We start from the raw sequence: 19,916 nt of genomic DNA on the forward strand, positions 1-19,916 counted from the left end.
TGGGGTTCCCAACGTACGTGTCAACTACACGCATCAAGCAGCGGTCTCAATGTTTGTAATGCGGCTTGAGATCAAAAGAAAAAGAAAGTAGCTAGTAATTAGGGGGTGAAAAAAATCCAAGAAAATAAAGTTGATGGACATAGAGGATGACATGCGGGTCCCTTGAGCCAACAGCTTACTCAACGTTTCAAAGGGGCAGGGGATCAAAAGAAAAAGGCAAGCCAAAAATCAGAGGGTGAAAAAAATCCAACAAAGGAAACTTTTATAGCACATAGAGGATGACATGCGGGTCCCATGAGCCAGCAGGTCTCTCAACGTTTCTAACGTGGCATGAGATCGAAAGAAAAAGGCAAGTGAAAAAATATCAGGAGCCAAAAATAATTCAAGAAAAGAAAGTTTTATAGTACATAGAGGATGACATGCGGGTCCCATTTAGCAGCAGCGGTATCACCGTTTGAGAGGCGGCGGGGATCGAAAGAAAAAGGAAAGTGAAAAAATATGAGGAGCCAAAAATAATTCAAGAAAAGAAAGTTTTATAGTACATAGAGGATGACATGCGGGTCCCATTTAGCAGCAGCGGTATCACCGTTTGAGAGGCGGCAGGGGATCAAAGAAAAAAGAAATTGCCAAAAATCAGAGGGTGAAAAAAAACCAAGAAAATGAACTTTTATAGTACATAGAGGATGACATGCGGGTCCCATGAGCCTGCAGGTTCCTCAATGTTTCAAACGTGGCATGAGATCGAAAGAAAAAGGTAAGTGACCAAATATGAGGTGCCAAAAATAATTCAAGAAAAGAAAGTTTTATAGTACATAGAGGATGACATGCGGGTCCCAGTTAGCAGCGACGGTATCACCGTTTGAGAGGCGGCAGGGGATCGAAAGAAAAAGGCAAGTGACCAAATTTGAGGTGCCAAAAAAACTCCAAGAAAAGAAAGTTTTATAGTACATAGAGGATGACATGCGGGTCCCATTTAGCAGCAGCGGTATCACCGTTTGAGAGGCGCGAGAGGATCGAAAGAAAAAGGCAAGTGACCAAATATGAGGTGCCAAAAAAAACTCCAAGAAAAGAAAGTTTTATAGTACATAGAGGATGACATGCGGGTCCCGGTTAGCAGCGGCGGTATCACCGTTTGAGAGGCGGCGGGGATCGAAAGAAAAAGGCAAGTGACCAAATTTGAGGTGCCAAAAAAAACTCCAAGAAAAGAAAGTTGATTGCACATAGAGGATGACATGCGGGTCCCATTTAGCGGCAGCGAGTCTCAACGTTTCCAAGGCGGCAAGGGATCAAAGAAAAAAGGAAGTAGCCAGAAATCGGGGGTCAAAAAAATCCAAGAATAGAAAGAATTTTGGTTCATAGAGGATGACATGCGGGACCCATGATCCCGCATCGTAAACGGCTCGATCGGAGAACGTTGAACGAGATGGCGCGATCGAGAAAAAAACAATGCCGAGAGAGGCTGCCATCCGGGCCCTACATTCCTCGGCGGTGCGGATTTGCGTTGACTCGGCCGGCGAACCCGAGATTTCGAGATGCACCACGTCCACGGGCCACCATACGCGACGTTTTGGCCGCTTTCGTCGGGCTAGGTGGCCTCAAAAACGAGAAAAAAAAGTTTTGACATGCACCACGGAGGGACCAAAAATCGTCGGCCATGGTACACCAGCAACCACGGCGCGACTTCAACTTCGTCGGCCATGGCAACTTTTCTTGTAGTGTATGTTGGAGACGTATCAAGCATCCCCAAGCTTAGTTCCTACTCGCCCTCGAGTAGGTAAATGATAAAAAGAGTAATTTCTGTAGTGACATGCTACTTACATAATCTTGATCATACTATTGTAAAGCATATGAGATGAATGCAGTGACTCAAGGAAACGATCTATAGTTTGCTAACAATTAGATAACATATAGAAAAACTTTTCATGAATAGTACTTTCAAGACAAGCATCAAAAAGTCTTGCATAAGAGTTAACTCATAAAGCAATAAATTCAAAGTAAAGGCATTGAAGCAACACAGAGAAAGATTTAAGTTTCAGCAGTTGCTTTCAACTTTCAACATGCATATCTCATGGATAATTTTCAACACAAAGTAATATGATGAATGCAAATAAGTATGTAAGAGTCAATGCACAGTTGACACAAGTGTTTGCTTCTAAGATGGAAGGAAGTAGGTAAACTGACTCAGCATAAAGTAAAAGAAAGGCCCTTCGCAGAGGGAAGCAGGGATTAAATCATGTGCTAGAGCTTTTTAAGTTTTGAAATCATATAGAGAGCATACAAATAAAGTTTTGAGAGGTGTTTGTTGTTGTCAACGAATGGTAGTGGGCACTCTAACTACCTCATCAACCGGACTTTCAAGAGCGGCTCCCATGAAGGACGTTATCTCTACCAGCAAGGTAGATCATCCCTCTTCTCTTTTGTTTACACATGTATTTTAGTTTTATTTATGGTTGACACTCCTCCCAACCTTTTGCTTTCACAAGCCATGGCTAACCGAATCCTCGGGTGCCTTCCAACATTTCACATACCACTGAAGGAGTGTCTATTTGCAAAATTAAGTTGCTTACTCGATGAATCGGGGCAAAACATATGAAGAGAATTATTAGTGAAGGTTAATTAATTGGGGCTGGAAACCCCGTTGTCGACTCTTTTTGCAAAATTATTGGATAAGCGGATGAGCCACTAGTCCATTGGTGAAAGTCTGTCAAGAGTAAATGACAAGGTTGAAAGATAAAACACCACATACTTCCTCATGAGCTATAAAACATTGACACAAATAAGGAGTAATAAAGTTTTGAATTGTTTAAAGGTAGCACATGAAGTATTTACTTGGAATGGCAGAAAAATACCACATAGTAGGTAGGTATGGTGGACACAAATGGCATAGGTTTTGGCTCAAGGTTTTGGATGCACGAGAAGCATTCCCTCTCAGTACAAGGCTTTGGCTAGCAAGATTGTTTGAAGCAAACACAAGTATGAACCGGTACAGCAAAACTTACATAAGAACATATTGCAAGCATTATAAAACTCTACACTGTCTTCCTTGTTGCTCAAACACTTTTACCAGAAAATATCTAGACCTTAGAGAGACCAATCATGCAAACCAATTTCAACAAGCTCTAGGGTAGTTCTCCACTAATAGGTTTAAACTACATGATGCAAGAGAAACATGATCTACTTGAAAGCTCAAAACAATTGCCAATTATCAAATTATTCAAGACAATATGAAGCATTTTCTGTTTCCAACCAAATAACAATAAGTGCAATAGCTTCCAACTTTTGTCATGAACCTTAAAAGTAAAACGAAGAACACCAGTGTTCATATGAAAAAGCGGAGCGTGTCTCTCTCCCACACAAGGATTGCTAGGATCCGAATTTATTCAAACACAAACAAAGATAAAAACACACAGACGCTCCAAGTAAAGCACATAAGATGTGACCGAATAAAAATATAGTTTCACTAGAGGTGACCTGATAAGTTGTTGATGAAGAAGGGGATGCCTTGGACATCCCCAAGCTTAGACGCTTGAGTCTTCTTGAAATATGCAGGGATGAACCACGGGGGCATCCCCAAGCTTAGACTTTTCACTCTTCTTGATCATATATCATCCTCCCCTCTTGACCCTTGAAAACTTCCTTCACACCAAACTTCTCATAAACTTCATTAGAGGGGTTAGTACTCAAAAAAAAACTTTAATCCACTTTAGTCCTGTAGTGACACATTGCAAGAACTCAATAAAACATTAGCTACAGATCTCCGAGTCTAGAAAGCCTTACTTAAAGTCCACAAGAGACAATGCAAAAAAACAGAGACAGAATCTGTCAAAACAGAACAGCCAGTAAAGACGAATTTTTAAGAGGTACTTCCGTTGCTCAAATCAGAAAACTCAAAACTAATGAAAGTTTCGTACATATCTGAGGAACACGCATGAAAATTGGCAGATTTTCCGAGTTTCCCTACAGAGAGACCTACTCAAATTCGTGACGAGATAGAAATGCGTTTACTGCGCAGAAATCCAAATCTAGCATCAACCTTCTATTAGAGACTTTACTTGGCACAACATTGCAATAAAATAAAGATAAGGAGAGGTTGCTACAGTAGTAACAACTTCCAAGACACAACAAAACAGTAGCAAAATAAAACATGGGTTATCTCCCAAGAAGTGCTTTCTTTATAGCCATTAAGATGGGCTCAGTAATTTTAATGATGCTCACATAGAAATAAGAGTTGAAGCAAAAGGAGCATCAAGAAGCATCAAGAATCAAATTCAAAACACATTTAAGTCTAACCCACTTCCTATGCATAGGAATCTTGTACACAAATAAATTCATGAAGAACAAAGTGACAAGCATAGAAAGATAAAACAAGAGTAACTTCAAAAGTTTCAGCATATAGAGAGGTGTTTTAGTACCATGCAAATTTCTACAACCCTATTTTCCTCTCTCATAATAATTTTCAGTAGCTTCATGAACAAACTCAACAATATAACTATCACATGCAGCATGTCTTTCATGATCCATAAACACATAATTTTTATCAAGCTCAGAAATAATGGGATCAAAACTTTCAAACTCACTTTTATCAATAATATAACAAGATGATTGATCAATCTCAAAAGATATGGGACTCCTAGATAAAGTCAAGACCTCTCCAATCCCATTTTCATTAGTAGTACAATTAATATTATCAAGTAACATAGGACCATCATCTAGAGATTTATCATAAACATTTGCCAAGCAAAACTCTTTAGTATCATGCATTTCGACATCAGGCACAAACAGAGCATTATCATAAGATTTATCAAAATAGCATGGATTATCATAGATAACATGAGCATAATTATTCTCACAAGTTTCACTCATAGGGAATATTTCAAGAGAATCCACAGGAACATAACATTCATCCTCCTTTGGTAAGCATGGAGGACAATCAAATAGTGTAAGAGATAAAGAGTTACTCTCATTAGAAGGTTGGCATGGGTAGCTAATCCATTCTTCCTCCTTTTGTTCATCACTCTCCTCTTCTTTTTCATCCAATGAGCTTTCAGGTTCATCAATCTCCTCCTCTTTTTCATCCAATAAGCTTTCAGGTTCATCAATTTCTTCTTCCACAGGTTCCTGCAAATTGTGAGTGCATTCTTGTGCATTAATGAGTCTCTCTTTATAATCAATGATCTAAGGATTATCACTGTAACTTTCTATGCAAAAATTAAGGATAGAAGAGACATAATCTTTAAGGTCCTTACAAACAACACAAGTTTCATAATTTTTAGCCATGAAGGATTCTATTTCAGAAGCTCCCATAAACAAAACAAATTGTTCTACTTCTTCGAACCCAAAATGAATATAGCTATTCCAATTATAGTTCTTAATTAAAACTTCCTCACTAAAGCCACATTGAAATTTAAGATGTTTAGTATCCTGTTTAGAGCAACAGTTTATATCATGGCATTTAAGCAAGATTTTAGCAATTGTATTCAATTTTTCTATCACAGCACTCATAACTTTACCTGTTCTTGATTCTCTATAATTCATATATAATTCTATAAGCTCCAAATAGGTTGTGGGTTCTCCCATAACAACAGTTTTTAATTTTTCGGTTTTTCAAATTTTTATGGATTTTCGGGTATATGAGGAAAATAAAACAAGACAAAAATAAACTAGACAAAATTAAACTAAACAAAATAAAACTAGACAGAAATAAACTAAGCACAAATAAACTAGACAAAAGTAAACTAAGGAAAACAAAATAAAATAAAACAGAGAGAGAGGTGGAGTGTACTCCCCAGGTGAACTTATGAGTAGAGCTATGCCTCCTCGGCAACGGCGCCAGAAAATAGTCTTGATAACCCAAAAGTATAGGGGATCACAACAGTCTTCGAGGGAAGTAAAACCCAAATTTATTGATTCGGCACAAGGGGAGGTAAAGAATACTTATAAGCCTTAACAACTAAGTTGTCAATTCAGCTGCACCTGGAAAAGCACTAGTAACATGGGTGATGTGAAAGCAGCAGTAATATGAGAGCAATAGTAACAGTAACACAACAACAGTAATAGTAACACAGAGGCAATGGCACCAGAAAATAGTAACACAAGTGTTGGGTGAACGAATTACAGTTGGGCAATTGATAGGATTTAAATAGCATTAAGATAGAACATCAAGATTATTAATAATGTAGGCATGTTTACCATATGTAGTCATACGTGCTCGCAATGAGAAACTTGCATAACATCTTTTGTCCTACCAGCCGGTGGCAGCCGGGCCTCTAGGGAATCTACTTGGAAATTAAGGTACTCCTTTTAATAGAGCACCGGAGCAAAGCATTAACACTCCGTGAAAACATGTGTTCCTCATATCTAAGCCTTCCCCTCCGGTTATCCCGAGTTGTTGTCACTGCGGGGCCTCGGGTTCCGGACATAGACATGTGCAAACAACTTGTAGATACAATCTAAGCAATAAGTATAGAGCTTAAATCTAAGATCATGCCACTCGGGCCCTAGTGACAAGCATTAAACACAACAAGATTGCAGCAACAATAACTTCATAAACTTTATAGTAACAATCCATCGGATCCCAATAAACACAACATCGATTACATCAGATGGATCTCAATCATGTAAGGCAGCTCATGAGATCATTGTATTGAAGTACATGGGGGAGAGAGTACCAACTAGCTACAGCTAGAACCCGTAGTCCATGGGGGAACTACTCACGGAGCATGATGGAGGCGGTGGCGTCGATGGAGATGGCTTCCGGGGGCACTTCCCCGTCCCGGCAGGGTGCGGAACAGAGATTCTGTCCCCCGAATTGGAGTTTCACGATGGCGGCGGCGCCCCTGGAGTCTTCCTGGAGTTTCGTCAATTCGTATCGCGTTTTTAGGTCGCAAGGGCTTATATAGGCGAAGAGGCGGCGCAGGAGGGGCACCAGGGCGCCCTCCCTACCTGGTGGTGCGGCCAGGCCTGGGCCCGCGCCCAGGTGTGGTGTGGTGGCCCCTGGCCCGCCTCCGACTCTCCTTCGGTGTTCTGGAACCTTCCGGGAAAAATAAGATATTTGGTCTTCGTTTCGTCGAATTCCGAGAATATTGCCCGAACAGACCTTTACGGAACCAAAAACAACGAGAAACGAGGACCGACAACTGTGCCATCTTGTTAATAGGTTAGTTCCGGAAAACGCATAAAAACATTATAAAGTGTGAGCAAAATATGTAGGTATTGTCATAAAACTAGCATGGAACATCAGAAATTATAGATACGTTGGAGACGTATCACAAGGCCACAGGAGCGGATTTCCAATCCGACCCATGGACGATGGTTTTTTCATTTTCGGGGTGCCAAAACGGGTTTTTTTGTGAACCAGCTACATGGGGCGCATTTCAGTATTGCGCGAGACCTCCACGTAGTGGTAGGACACCTCCTCCGCACCACATATCACATGCCATATGTGTGCGCTAGCTATCTGGGAATCCCTGCTGCTTCCTGCGTTATCCCGCCGAATCCGCTGGAAACTGACCGAAGTTGAACTAGGGGTACACTTTCCCTCGCTCAATAAATTCCACGAAAAATGTTTTTAGATCTACAACAAATCACTTTATGTGCTAATTTTTATCCGTTTAGCGTGTTGGCGAACGGTGCACCAGCGCGCCAGGTACGGCCATTTCGCATCTCCCGAGGGGGCCATTTTTGTCAGATGGCAAACTGGATGTCATATTTGGATTCCTCTAATTTTTAGGTTCAAATGATGATATGGATGTTATATTTAGATTCCTCTTATTTTTCTGATCGATTTAGACATATTATTTGTGGAATTTTGATTTTTTGATTTAAAGATATTAATTATATCATATTAAATAGAAAAAAGACCAAAAAATAAAATCATTTTATTGCGAATTCAATTTTATTATTACTTATATATTCATTGTTGTTTACTTCAGTAATTATTTGGAATTTAAAAAATAAAGAGGTCTGATATCACGGTCCAAGGATTAGTAGGGTTGATATGCTATTATTATCAGCAAGGTGTCAATTCATGATTGTAATTTGACGTAAGATTAAGTGTATTTAGAGTTAAAAGTGTATTGAGTGAAAGATAAACAAGTAAAATAAGAAAAAAATGGTGTAAAACAAATTAAAATTTGAAAAAATTAAAACTCTATGCCGAGGGTTTTGCCGTCGGCATATAAAAAAGAGTTTTTTTAATTTTTTTTAAATTTTTTTGAAAAAGGAAATTTAAATTTTAAAAATTTGTACCGACGGTTTTACCCTACGCCGAGGGCCGGGCTACGTCAACGATAATAGTGGCTCCGTCGAGGGAGGTAGTCGCCGAGGAGCTATGCCGAGGGCTGCCCTCAACGTAGCCTATGCCGACGGCCAAAACAGGCTACGTCAAGGGTTCCCGGCCCTCGGCATATCGGCTCATTCCTGTAGTGAATTAAAGGAGAAGAAAAGGACCAAAGAGGGCTTCCTAGGATAAACTTGTGAACCAAAGAATCTTCTTTATTGTGCGATAAACAAAACACAAAACTTGTTACAAAACAAATAAAGACTGCTCACTCCGGTATCTAGGCTTAGTGGAATGTGACTGAAAGACATCGAATCGAATGTTTAGGATAAATTAACCCTGTAAGCTAATAGGAAAGACATGTTGATATGGAAATAAGGGAGGGCGACCATGGTGGACCGCACCGGTCATCGGTGGAAAGTCTACTTCTTACCCTTGCTCGAGCTATCTTTTGCATCCTCACTCGTCCAATGGCTATAAGAAACCTCTGCCCCTTTATCTTGTAGCTTAGATCTGTGAGACTGCTCATAGTGGGAGTAACATAGGTAGTAACATCACACACTCCAAAGCATTTTGGTGACATGACATGTCAATAAATGAAGAAAGAGAGTGGGGTGGTAATTAGCTATGTTACCATAACATCACACTTTTCAAGACAAGATGAGTCTACAATCTAATAAATATGGCATGCATGACACCATATATATGTAACTACCCACTATGAAGGTAGTAACATAGGGTAGTAACATACACCATGTTACTACTCTATATTACTCCCCACTATGACTAGTCTGAGCATGTGATAGATCTACATAAATTTGATGGATCTGATTGTAGATGATCCGCTACCAGGATGTGGTTGATTGTGATCAGTTTATATTGTAGTGTGTGATTATGATTGCTCTTATGTTGAATTGTTTGGATAGTACACATGTGACAATTAAATGACATTTGCCAGCTCTGGAAGTGGCTGTTTGGCCCCGTTCTGCGACTCACATCATGGGTCTTAAAATAACTTCTTTAGTATTGTAACTTTTTCCAAAGCTTCAGAAGAAGCATACATGAACCAACTTAAGGTTGGGTGGTTAGGAGGGTGGTTGTACCCGAGCCCACCAGAGTTCAAACCCTACATTGAAAAATATTATAACTTTTTCCAAAACTTAAAGAAAAGCATACATGTTTTTTTTTCTTCTTTCCGAAAGCACTGGTATCACATCATTAATTGTAGAATGAATGAGCACCATATCATCTCACAACCGACCTTTTTAATACCGTAGCATCGTGCAACATCAGAGTTCAAATCCTACATTGAAAAAATATTGTAACTTTTTCCAAAACTTAAAGAAAAGCATAAATGTTTTTTTCTTTCAGAAAGCACTGGTATCACATCATTAATTGTAGAACGAATGAGCACCATATCATCTCACAAGCGACCTTTTTAATACCATAGCATCGTGCAACATCAGCTCATCATGTGTCTATATATACAAACAAAATATCTCTTGATTCTTGTCTATATTCCCAGGAGTACCAACTGGGAAACTAGATGTCGTCGTTGAAATTTTGGGAAGAAATGTTAGATAGAACTATGAGAGTGGGAGGCAGTAATAAAAGATTGTATGCATCAATTGATGTGGAGGTTGGAGCTAACCCTTTTTTGAAAAAAAAAAGAGAGTGGGAGGCATCGAGGAAGAAGATACTACCGCATTGGCCTTTTGCGGAGGAAAAAAGCTCTTGTTGTCGGTTGGGAAGTTAAGAGAAAGAGTCGAATCCCGCACTAACAACAAGAGAGAACTACAACCCAGGACTTGCTATGATTATGTTGCACTTTCGGGTCTTGTGCCTGTGGTCTTAAGCCTTCGTTTGTCATGCTAATGTGGAGACAATCAACTCTCGTTGTGGGAGCTCAGCAGGAAAATCTTACTCATGTCAAGTTCGGTGCGTGTCATTGCGGTGCAATGTCAGAAACCACTGCTCCCTCCGTCCATAAATAAGTGTACGTGCTGGATTTTCAAGATAAATTAGTAAAAGAAGAGAAAATTGCATTGGGAAGATGCAACCAACATCTCTCTCCTTTTTAATTATTTCACCTCCAATAGGCTATGTGCATGTACAAAATTAAGATAACATGTGCTGAATATTATTGGGTTTGATTTCCGTGCAATGAGAGACACCTTTTGCTAATTGAAAGTATATTGAAAACATAAAAGTACACTCTTTCATGGATAAAGTTTGAGGCTAGATGTTCACTTGTTTGAGGACGGAGGGAGTACTAGACAACACGCATTCTAGGAGTGACTAGATGATTCTTGCGATGTCTTCCACACAAACAATTTTCAATACCACTTCTTTGTGTTATCTCTAGAATCTTCTTTTCTGAAAAAATCGGAGATGCAAATCAGTGCCCGCGCCAGATGAGTACATCCACTAGTGTTGAATACTAGTTGTTAAAAAAACGATTAAACACCCCCGAGCAAATGTTGCACATAAAGTAGTAAATGTATGACAATATTGAAATTTAAATCATTTTTTGACCATGCACACATGACGGTCTTCAGATTGACCAGATGTGTAACATATCAAAACATCGAAGTAACCATTGAAAGAGAGGAAAAAAGGCAACCAAACAACAAATAGGAGAATGTAGCGGAAGCTGATTTATATGAACCAGAGAAAACATAGCTAGATGCTCATTTCAATCAATAATACTCCCTCCATTTTTGTTTAAAGGGCGCAGCTCAAAAATCTCTGGGACCAAGGTATATGGCGATTGGAGGAATATCGTGGGCGTGGGACGTGAAAATCGCATCGGGGATTAAGGAGATGCGCCTAACAAATCGCAAGAAAAACGCTTAGTAAACCCCACGCCCAATCAATGAGCCGTTTCCTCGCATGCATTGGTGGAGACAGTTCCGAGCCAAAATTATGGGGTTATCCTTCTTCTTCCCGCACTCCTTCCATTCTCCCCGCTCAGTTTCCATCCAAAAGCTCGAGAAAAATTTCGTCCGATGAAAACCTCGCGCCGATCTTCCCTGCTGCCAAATTGAAAACGAAAATTTCATCAGATCAAATCCTCCCGCCGATGTTCCCGCCAATGATCTCTTTATATAGGTGTGCAGATGGAGGCACACGAACACTGCTTCTCTCTTCCATCTCACTCCAATGGCGCCGCCACATCAAGGTGAATCAGATCGACGGCCTCCTTCTCTCGGCCTCCGTGGGCTTTTGCGGGTGGCTTTCCAACCCAAATCGCCGCCACCAGGAGCAGTTCCTCCTCCTCGTCCTCTTGGTATCACCGGGCGCGCGTCGATGCAATCTTTCTCCATCGGCACTGCTGGCTCCGAGCCGAATCCTCCTCCAACGACATTGCCTCGACGGCGCATCGGCCTCGCACGCCCATCTCATCCTCCGGCACCTAACGAGGCCGGTTCCTCGAACTGGAGTGCCTCCATCGGCGGGGCCGGGGCAGCCAGTGCAGGGGGTAAGTTATGCGTTCGTGGGGTTTAGCCTCGTCAATGGTGGCAGCGGGATCTCGTTCGGCAGTGGCGGCGGGATCTCGTTCGGAAGTGGCGGCAGTGAGTCCATGGGCTTCACTTTCGGTTCCGGCGCCGGTGGCATAAGGATCATAGATGGATCCTCCCGTGCTGCCACCACAGAAGGTATACCCTCAACCCTAGTTGTAGATCATGTACTCCTAGTTCTTGTCCGTGTACGTAATGTTTATTTTTTGTTGTCATGTGTGCATGATCGAGGTGGTTGGGATATTAGGATGATATACCAACCACCTAATTCTCCTGGCACAAACATTTTAGATCTTGGATGATTTGCCTCAATTCAAGCAATGTTCCATAGAAAGATGCCCAAGACCCTACCCGAGATTGTCCAAAAGGTATTGCACTTAGTTGAGTATTTGCATGTCATGTTTATATACTGATTTCTTGTTTTACATTTCATGTGTCATAGGTTAATCAATCCCTAGCTGAGTGCCCCCATCAAAAGCTTAATAGGATCTAGTTGAGTCATCAAGCGTGCATGAGAGAGATCATCAAGCATAAGGGGTCTATCCACTATGTGGTTCCTCACTTGAAGAAAAAAGCACTAGAGAGACAAGGTCTTCTCCCGGTTTGTTCGACAATTGACAGAGAATATGTTGAGCAGCCAATTGAGCACTTGAACTCAACATGAGTTGTAATGGCAGATTTTCAGTAGCCTACTGTCTTTGAAAGGTTATTTACAATGTTATATTGGGACTGTCTTTTGCACTTTGAGAAAATACTAGTACTGCAATTTGGTTAGTCCAAGTAACATGTGATCAAGCCTCACGATCTTAGCATTGACATAATCCACTGCAACACAATATAAACGCAAATAAATTCATTCCATAATTCACATCCAAGATCAAGATTCATAATTCGCAAATAAAGTCCACTGCAACAAGATCATGATTCATAGAGACATGGCTATTATATTTCTTCCTCAACATGAACCCTAATTCATCTCGGTGTCAGGCACAAATGCATTGTCATCTTCGGCAAGTGCAGTGGTGTTGCGACCGCAACGAGAGCACACACCATGTTCACCTATTCCGACAGTCGTCGCGCAGTCCTTGCACCAGTAGTCGTCACAGAGAAGTGGATTTCCACATAGCTCACAAGGTACCACGTCCATTGGCACCGGCAGAGAGTAAGCAAGACAACGGAATATCGAAGAGTCACCACGCACACCACGGTTATGGCACATTGCAGGGAACATGCATCCATCACATGAAGATTGCAACGCAGCCCTCCGTCGCATCGCGAGATTAGTATTGCGGATGTACCTTGCCCTAGCCGAAATCCTTGAATCACCAGCTTCGACATTAGTCCCACGATCAATTTTCTGAAAAAGATCTTGAATGGTTGTGTAAACCCTCTCGAATTCATCCTCGAGTTCTTCCGTCTGGCCTTGTGTGACCTCCACCTCGTCATCGATAGCCGCCACCTCGCCGTGGACGCCATCCACCTCGCCGTGGAAGAATTTCACCTCGCCATGGACGTCCTCCACCTCTCCCTGGACCTCTTCAACCTCGCTTGGCTTCTCCATGTTGCCTTACTGCTCGCTGGCTCAAGGAAGAGGAAGGAATGGCTACTCTTTTATACACCAACGAAGAGGAGGCAGTGGGAAAAGGAGACCAAGAGCTAGTGCATGAAACCAAAGGGCTTACACACGACGGCATGCAAATCATCTGCTTTCACACCTCCACAAAGCTCGACCTTGTTCCCACTTGCATGCACACTCCGGAAGGAAAAAGGAAAGAGAGAAATAACCGGGCCTAATTAATGACATGCGCCTTATTTGCGCCCTTTAAATAAAAATGGAGGGAGTACTAATTGAGCAACGTTTATTGGTCGAAAAAAGACCATAGGGGGCTTGGAACCAATGAATTTTTTTTTATTGCACGATAACAAACACGTAAAACATGTCAGAACACAAAATGCGAACCTCAAGACTACTCAATCAAGCAGTTAAGGTTAGTAAAACATGATTAAGAGACATCGAATTGATTGCAGGAGCAACTGATCTTGTAAGCTTATAGGAAAGACACGTTAATATGGAAATATGGGAGTGCGTCAGTTTTATCGAGAAAATAGGTTGAAACCCTAGCCTCTACATCAAAATGATGCACTTTTTTTTTTTAGGTTGACAGAAGTCAACAAGGCCGGTGCAATCAATAAGAAGATTACATTACATGGTGGTAACATTTTTTCTATAATAGTTTCTCCCCCAGCATAATATGAAAATAAGGGAGCCGCCAGATTTTTTTAGCAAAGGTGTGATGGCAACTTTGAATTTTCGCCTAGCCAAATGGCAAATTGCCACTAGTCCGTTGCCAGCACATGCTTTCACACCAAGATACAGTAGCTCGCACCGTCATACCAGCCTCGAGAGAAAAATACGAATCCACAGTATATGCAGGATGAGCAAACGGCTAGCTCATGTTACACAATGAGTCACAGGAAGATACAACCATTTCATACTAGTGTTGAAATTTAACCCAGAAACAAAGCAACTCTAATTAGTATCCTATAGTTTGACCTTATGAGGTCATATTGCCACCAGATGTCAACAAAGGGTCAGGAACCCATTCCAAATGAAATAGCGGCTCTACTTCTTCAGCTAACTGCAAACAGGCCACGGTTATTTTTCAGCGCAACCAGCATTCTTCAATGCCTCTTGGGCTTCCCTGCAACAATATTTTGAGAGCAAGCACTCAGTGTGATTTCCATACAACTCCTTCTCCCATAGATTAATCGTAAAACAGGTGAGATCACAAAAATAATCTCGTTCACTGAGAAAATTTCCCAATTCAGCGAACTACTTTGACTACAAAATGAACAGTCCATAAATGACTGAACCCACGTGATATTCATCAAGAGACTAATAAATAATTTGCACTACAAGAGACAAAAAGTGAATGAACCATCCTTCATGTATTTATAACGCCTCTTAATAGGCGCTGATCTATATATGATAAATAATTTGTAGTGGACATATCAAGTGAAAGATTTCATGAAAATATTGAACAGTTACCTTAAAGCATTCTTAATATCAACATTTGTACGGTCAAGCTTCAAGCCATCTTCAAAAGCCTCACATGCTTTTTCGTAGTCCTATAAGTAGGCACCAGCAGATTATCAAGTCCATGATCACCAAAAAACAGAGTGTAACACAAAAATTACCTTCAGTAACATATAAGCTGCCCCTTGTCGATAGTATCCTTTGGGCCATTGAGGTCGAAACCTTGTGCACTTAGTCGCATCAGAGACAGCATCTTCTCCTTGTCCCAGGCGTACGAAGCAGAAACTCCTATTTGCCAGCAAGATTGCATGCTCTTTTACTCTATCTTCAAGTTTCATTGCCTGCAGGGCACCATTTACATGTCATTTTTATTATGAGGTAAGCAGCTTGTGTTTGGAATCCTGACGTGCAAAAGTACCAACATACATTGGGACACAGATTTCTGTCTGCCCCATCAAGAGTAGGTAATCAATCTACTTGTGGTTGATAACCACAAATTCATAAAACAAAAATAACTCGTATCTGAATTAAAAAACAAAGACATTTTGAACGTTTGACAAAAAACGTATGGGAAAAGGTCAATACCTTTATAAGTATACATTTCTCGAACTGAAACAAAACATAAAATTCCTTTATGATCAACCAAAAATGTAAAGGTATTCTGCTGTCAAATAAAAATCTAAGTACCTAGCATAACTGTTTTGGCTTATTAACAGCAGCACAGTAGTCCCAAGTTTGTATTCTATAAATTCCTAAAACCCTTCAAGCAATCAACATGATGCACAATGACTTACACAAGTATACAGCTCCGCTGCTCTCAAATATTCCTTTCTCCTAAAAGCCTCTGTAGCCTCCAATTTCAGTTTAGCTATTTTCTCGTCCAGTTCCAGCGGTTGTTTAACCTGGTAAAGAAGTATTTGTGGTCAGCACAAATGTGTAGAACCCACCGACAAGATGCTGCATTTAGGCACAAACAACTATACAACACATCCTCCAGCGTGGGTATGATTTATAATATTTTCGGTGTTTATGAGTATTATTGATATACATAGGAACTACAAAGAACTACAGAACAATGGGGACTAGTACGAAGATAATAATGTTATGCAACTGCAAGTATAGATAGAAGGAATCACGTACTCTTGGGTTCAAATTATAAAACTTCACATGAGAAATGATCCCATCAATACTCCAAACCGGCACAGTTGAAAGAGGTAATGTTAACGGAAATAACATTTCAACAATATCCCTTCTGCCATTAAGTGCGGCAATTTGAATTGCAGTTCTACCAAACTGCAGGAGTACAAGAGCTCATTAATTCCGCGATTAATCGTGTCAACATAAATATCAACTGCACTTGCAAAGAATTTATATATAACTAGCAGAGTACACATGCAGTGCTATGGACCTTAAATAATCATATACAACAGTAGCAAAAACGCAATGCATCATTCTCTTCTATCCCCGCTCACCCTGCAACACCTTAGTTTCGCCTACTGTCGCCATTGCAGCTGTCGGTCAGGTCTGCTATGTCATGTGTTGCTAATGCAACACCTTACTATAACCGGAAGAAGATAAAATATCGTCCTCAGTCTCCCATGTGCTCTCTCCTCCCGTGGCTTAGATCTGCCAGCAGTACCTTATTGCGCTGCTTCACTCATCTCTGCCAAGCGTGGGTCGCTATAGATCTTAGATGCACACATAAAGCATAGATCTTTCATTTTAACCTGCCTTTGTCACTATCTACTCACCCCTCAGCTCTGCCTCCAGCTGTGCTGCCACTACATCATCACCCTGTTTTGTTGGAGCAAACGATCTAAAAAGAATGACTGTAAGAAAGCATTAGCTTCCTTCTTCCTCTCTCTCTATATACCGTCTCTTCGGTCGTTGCACTACTGCTCCACTCTGATGTCATGTTGCTCCATGCTGCATCTCTAACCCCTCGCACCACACAGTCTTATTCAATTCAGCAGACCTCCATCAAGGTTGGTGACATATGGCGCCACATTATTCAGTGTCTCATTTCACTAAGGATAACAAGAGATTCATATATGACAATACCAGCATTCGCTGAAGATTATATCTCTAACTTAATTGCAACGATGCACCATGCTTAAATACATGGTTAAGCAAACGAGACAGACTAGCTTATGAAGAATAAATTATCCTTCGACACGAGTAAACTTCTACTCTTGAAGTACGATGTGTCACAACAAAAAATACTGGAAAACATAAAACGATGACAAGCACATTATGTCGGAAAACTAAATGAGAACTTGAACATGCTTTGATGAGAACATATATATATTGAGATGCACCAGTGTTATGTTAGTTGAGAAAGTGGAGGAAAACAAGAACCACAGATGGCATAGCTAAGACCTTTTGGTGTGAGGAAGGGGTGTTGGCACCTTAATCATATTAGAATTAAAAGTTGAAGACCGTTGAACAACAACAGTTACATAACCTTTGGGCAGAATCACAATGACATGATAAATAGTGGAACAGCTTCTCTACCAAATACGTAAGATAAAGTTTAGGTAAGCCCTCTAAAAGCAAAAAAAAAATATATATATATAGGAAAACAGCTGAACTCACAGCATCTGGAGTATTGGCATTGGCACCAGCATCTAGCAAGCACTTCACGACGTCAGATAAGCCACTACTCGCTGCCACCATCAAATAAGTGACACCAATATAGTCAATAAAATTCACATCAGCGCCAGCCTGCAAAAAGAATTATAGTGGTCATCCAAAATAGTGCTTGAGATGCCATCTACACTGATAACACAAGCATCGGGGAAATGAAGCTACCCACAAACTGCACTACTTAAGGAAGCTCCATCTGAATACAGATTACTGACCTTAATTAGTAGCCTCATGCATTCCCATGATTCTTTCTGCATGGCCATACCCAGTGGTTTAGAATGAAGGTTGAAAAGCATATTAGGCTGCAGAAAGGGGAGATATCAACTTATTATACTTGTGAAAAGAGGGAAAAAAAAGAACAAAAAATAGTACATTCATAAGGAAACAGAGTCAGAGCTGCATGTTTCATTTCGAGAGAACTACATATATAGTCAAATGTTGAATATATTATGTGTATCTTGGTATAGATGGTGAAGCACAAGTACCAAAGACGGAAGACGACAACATTTCAAGTTCAGGTTCCAGTGCAAAGTAGTCTCAAATGGTTGGTACATAACCTAACGGCCTTAACAAATAAGGATTTCCTTGGCACAGCACAGCCAAGGGGAGAACAAAGGAAGTGGTACTTACATCTGCATGGTGCTCCAACAAAACTTTCACCACGCCAGCTTCGCCTTTAGAAGCGGCGATATGCAACGCGGTACCATGCACAGAGTCAAATAGATCCACATCCATTCCTCTTGAAAGCAGAAGTTCAGCATTTTCAGATTGTCCTGCAGATAAGGAGGTCCAGGCATTAGTTTCCTGTTATGATTTATGAACCTGCACAGTGACCCCATTTAGGACAAAGTTTCCAAACGTCATGATACTGGATATTTGAACTTTGAATTTGCATTATGATATTGCCACTAGCTTAAAACATCGGTTGGATGTTCAATTCTATGCATGGCGTCTAGAATCGTTGCTCTATGCATTCTCAATCCTCAAGTGGTCGAACAGAAACTGTGTCATTGCTTTTGGTTCCAATGGTAAATCATTTATGTGTGAGCTTTGCCGATAGACATCACATAGAAACATATGGTAATATGGAAACGTTTTCCATGGTAGTCAATTACTGAACCCTGTATTGTCACAGGCCCAGGTGACAAGATTGTGATTGTTCAAAAGCGGATCAAGTACTCCGTACGCCCCGGGGCTGTGACGGACTGACGGCGATGTGCGTGTGGGCAACAGAGAGCGAGAGATACCAGTCATTGCAGCACCATGTAGCGCTGACCCCATACTTCCACCAGCTGTGGGATCAGCACCGTGATCAAGGAGGTATCTTGTAGTCTCAGGTGTCCCATACATTGCAGAAATAAGCACCGCAGTTACACCTGAAAACAGAAAAAAACCAAGAACATCAACAGAACAGAGTTTGGTTAATGGACAGGACATTTGATCAGCTACTGTAAAAGCACAGGCCAAAGAAAAAACAACTGCAAAAGCAAGCGCTATTTTATTGGGTGTGAAATTGGCTGGGCGTTCACCTTCCATACACCAGCCCGAGTGGCAGAGAGGTGGGCCCTCACTGGGCCGGTTGACGTCGACGCGCACATCCTCGACGATGAGCCTGCAAACGTCCAGCCGCCCGTCCATGGCCGCCAGCATCAGCGCGCGATTCCAGACGCCACCTTCGTTCTCCACGACGGCCGCCATCTCTACGCGCGCGCACGGCCGTACACACAGATTAGTACCATCAAATCGAAGAAGGAAACCCTAAGGAGGGGGCTAAGGGAGAGTGCCAACGGAGGCACCGCGGCGGCTACCTTTGAGGGCGCGGAGGTCGCCTTCGGCGGCAGCCAGCATGACTGGATGGGTAGCATCATTCTCCATGGCGCCCGATGGGGCGAGAAGGCGAGTGATTCCAGACACCGATAGGCGATAGCTAGCGGCAGAGTGCAGACGGCAGGTGGTAAAGCGTAGCGGGGAAGAAAAGGGGGCGGGCGACGGAGGAACAATGGTTTATTTTCTTTCCCTAAAAAAAGGGTTTCTTTCCTATTTGGTTTTATAAATGTATATATTTTCTACTATAGATTTGGTTAAACTGGACTTCGATAAAAAGCCCAAACGTAGGGTAAATAGAAACCGAGTAAGTAGCGTAAAGGAAAGAGGTCCAATAAAAACTGGCAGTCCAATAACCCTTCTAAATAAGCTAGAAGAAAGTCCACTTTTAGTCCTTATTCTAGTGAAAGTTCACTTTTAATCTAGAACTTCAGTTTGGTTTAAAATAAACCTTGAACTCTCATAATTATTCACATTTAGTCCTTATCTCGATTGAGCTAGGTGAATATTTGCCATGGTTTGCAAGAGAACTCAAGGTAACGATGCAAGCCCCCGCGCCTCTCTCCCCAATTCTGCTGTTTGGACCAAGAGACAAGTTCGTCCCAGGAGT

The 19,916-nt window shown here is 41.3% G+C and overlaps 1 protein-coding gene across 1 annotated transcript; it reads right to left on the reverse strand.

Moving 5' to 3' along the window:
• Window positions 1-14,202: 14,202 nt before the first annotated feature.
• On the reverse strand, window positions 14,203-19,069 carry LOC124652415 (ankyrin repeat domain-containing protein 50-like). The gene is made up of 10 exons (XM_047191425.1): window positions 19,012-19,069; window positions 18,730-18,858; window positions 18,113-18,255; window positions 17,698-17,784; window positions 17,432-17,560; window positions 15,977-16,129; window positions 15,631-15,738; window positions 14,998-15,177; window positions 14,849-14,928; window positions 14,203-14,501 (listed from the first exon to the last, which is right to left on the reverse strand). Exons 1-10 carry the CDS (start codon window positions 19,016-19,018, stop codon window positions 14,456-14,458), a joined length of 1,062 nt encoding a protein of 353 aa, XP_047047381.1. The 5' UTR covers window positions 19,019-19,069; the 3' UTR covers window positions 14,203-14,455.
• Window positions 19,070-19,916: the final 847 nt, after the last annotated feature.

The sequence above is a fragment of the Lolium rigidum genome, chromosome 5 (assembly GCF_022539505.1).
Source record: "Lolium rigidum isolate FL_2022 chromosome 5, APGP_CSIRO_Lrig_0.1, whole genome shotgun sequence".
Lineage (NCBI taxonomy): Eukaryota > Viridiplantae > Streptophyta > Magnoliopsida > Poales > Poaceae > Lolium > Lolium rigidum.

What these genes read in the sequence shown, in the direction of transcription:
- LOC124652415 (XM_047191425.1), bottom strand. An exon ending in GCATGAGGCTACTAATTAAG is followed by an intron (nt 17,561 to 17,697) that starts GTCAGTAATCTG and finishes TTCTTTTTGCAG; the next exon opens with GCTGGCGCTGATGTGAATTT. An exon ending in ATGCCAATACTCCAGATGCT is followed by an intron (nt 16,130 to 17,431) that starts GTGAGTTCAGCT and finishes GTACTCCTGCAG; the next exon opens with TTTGGTAGAACTGCAATTCA.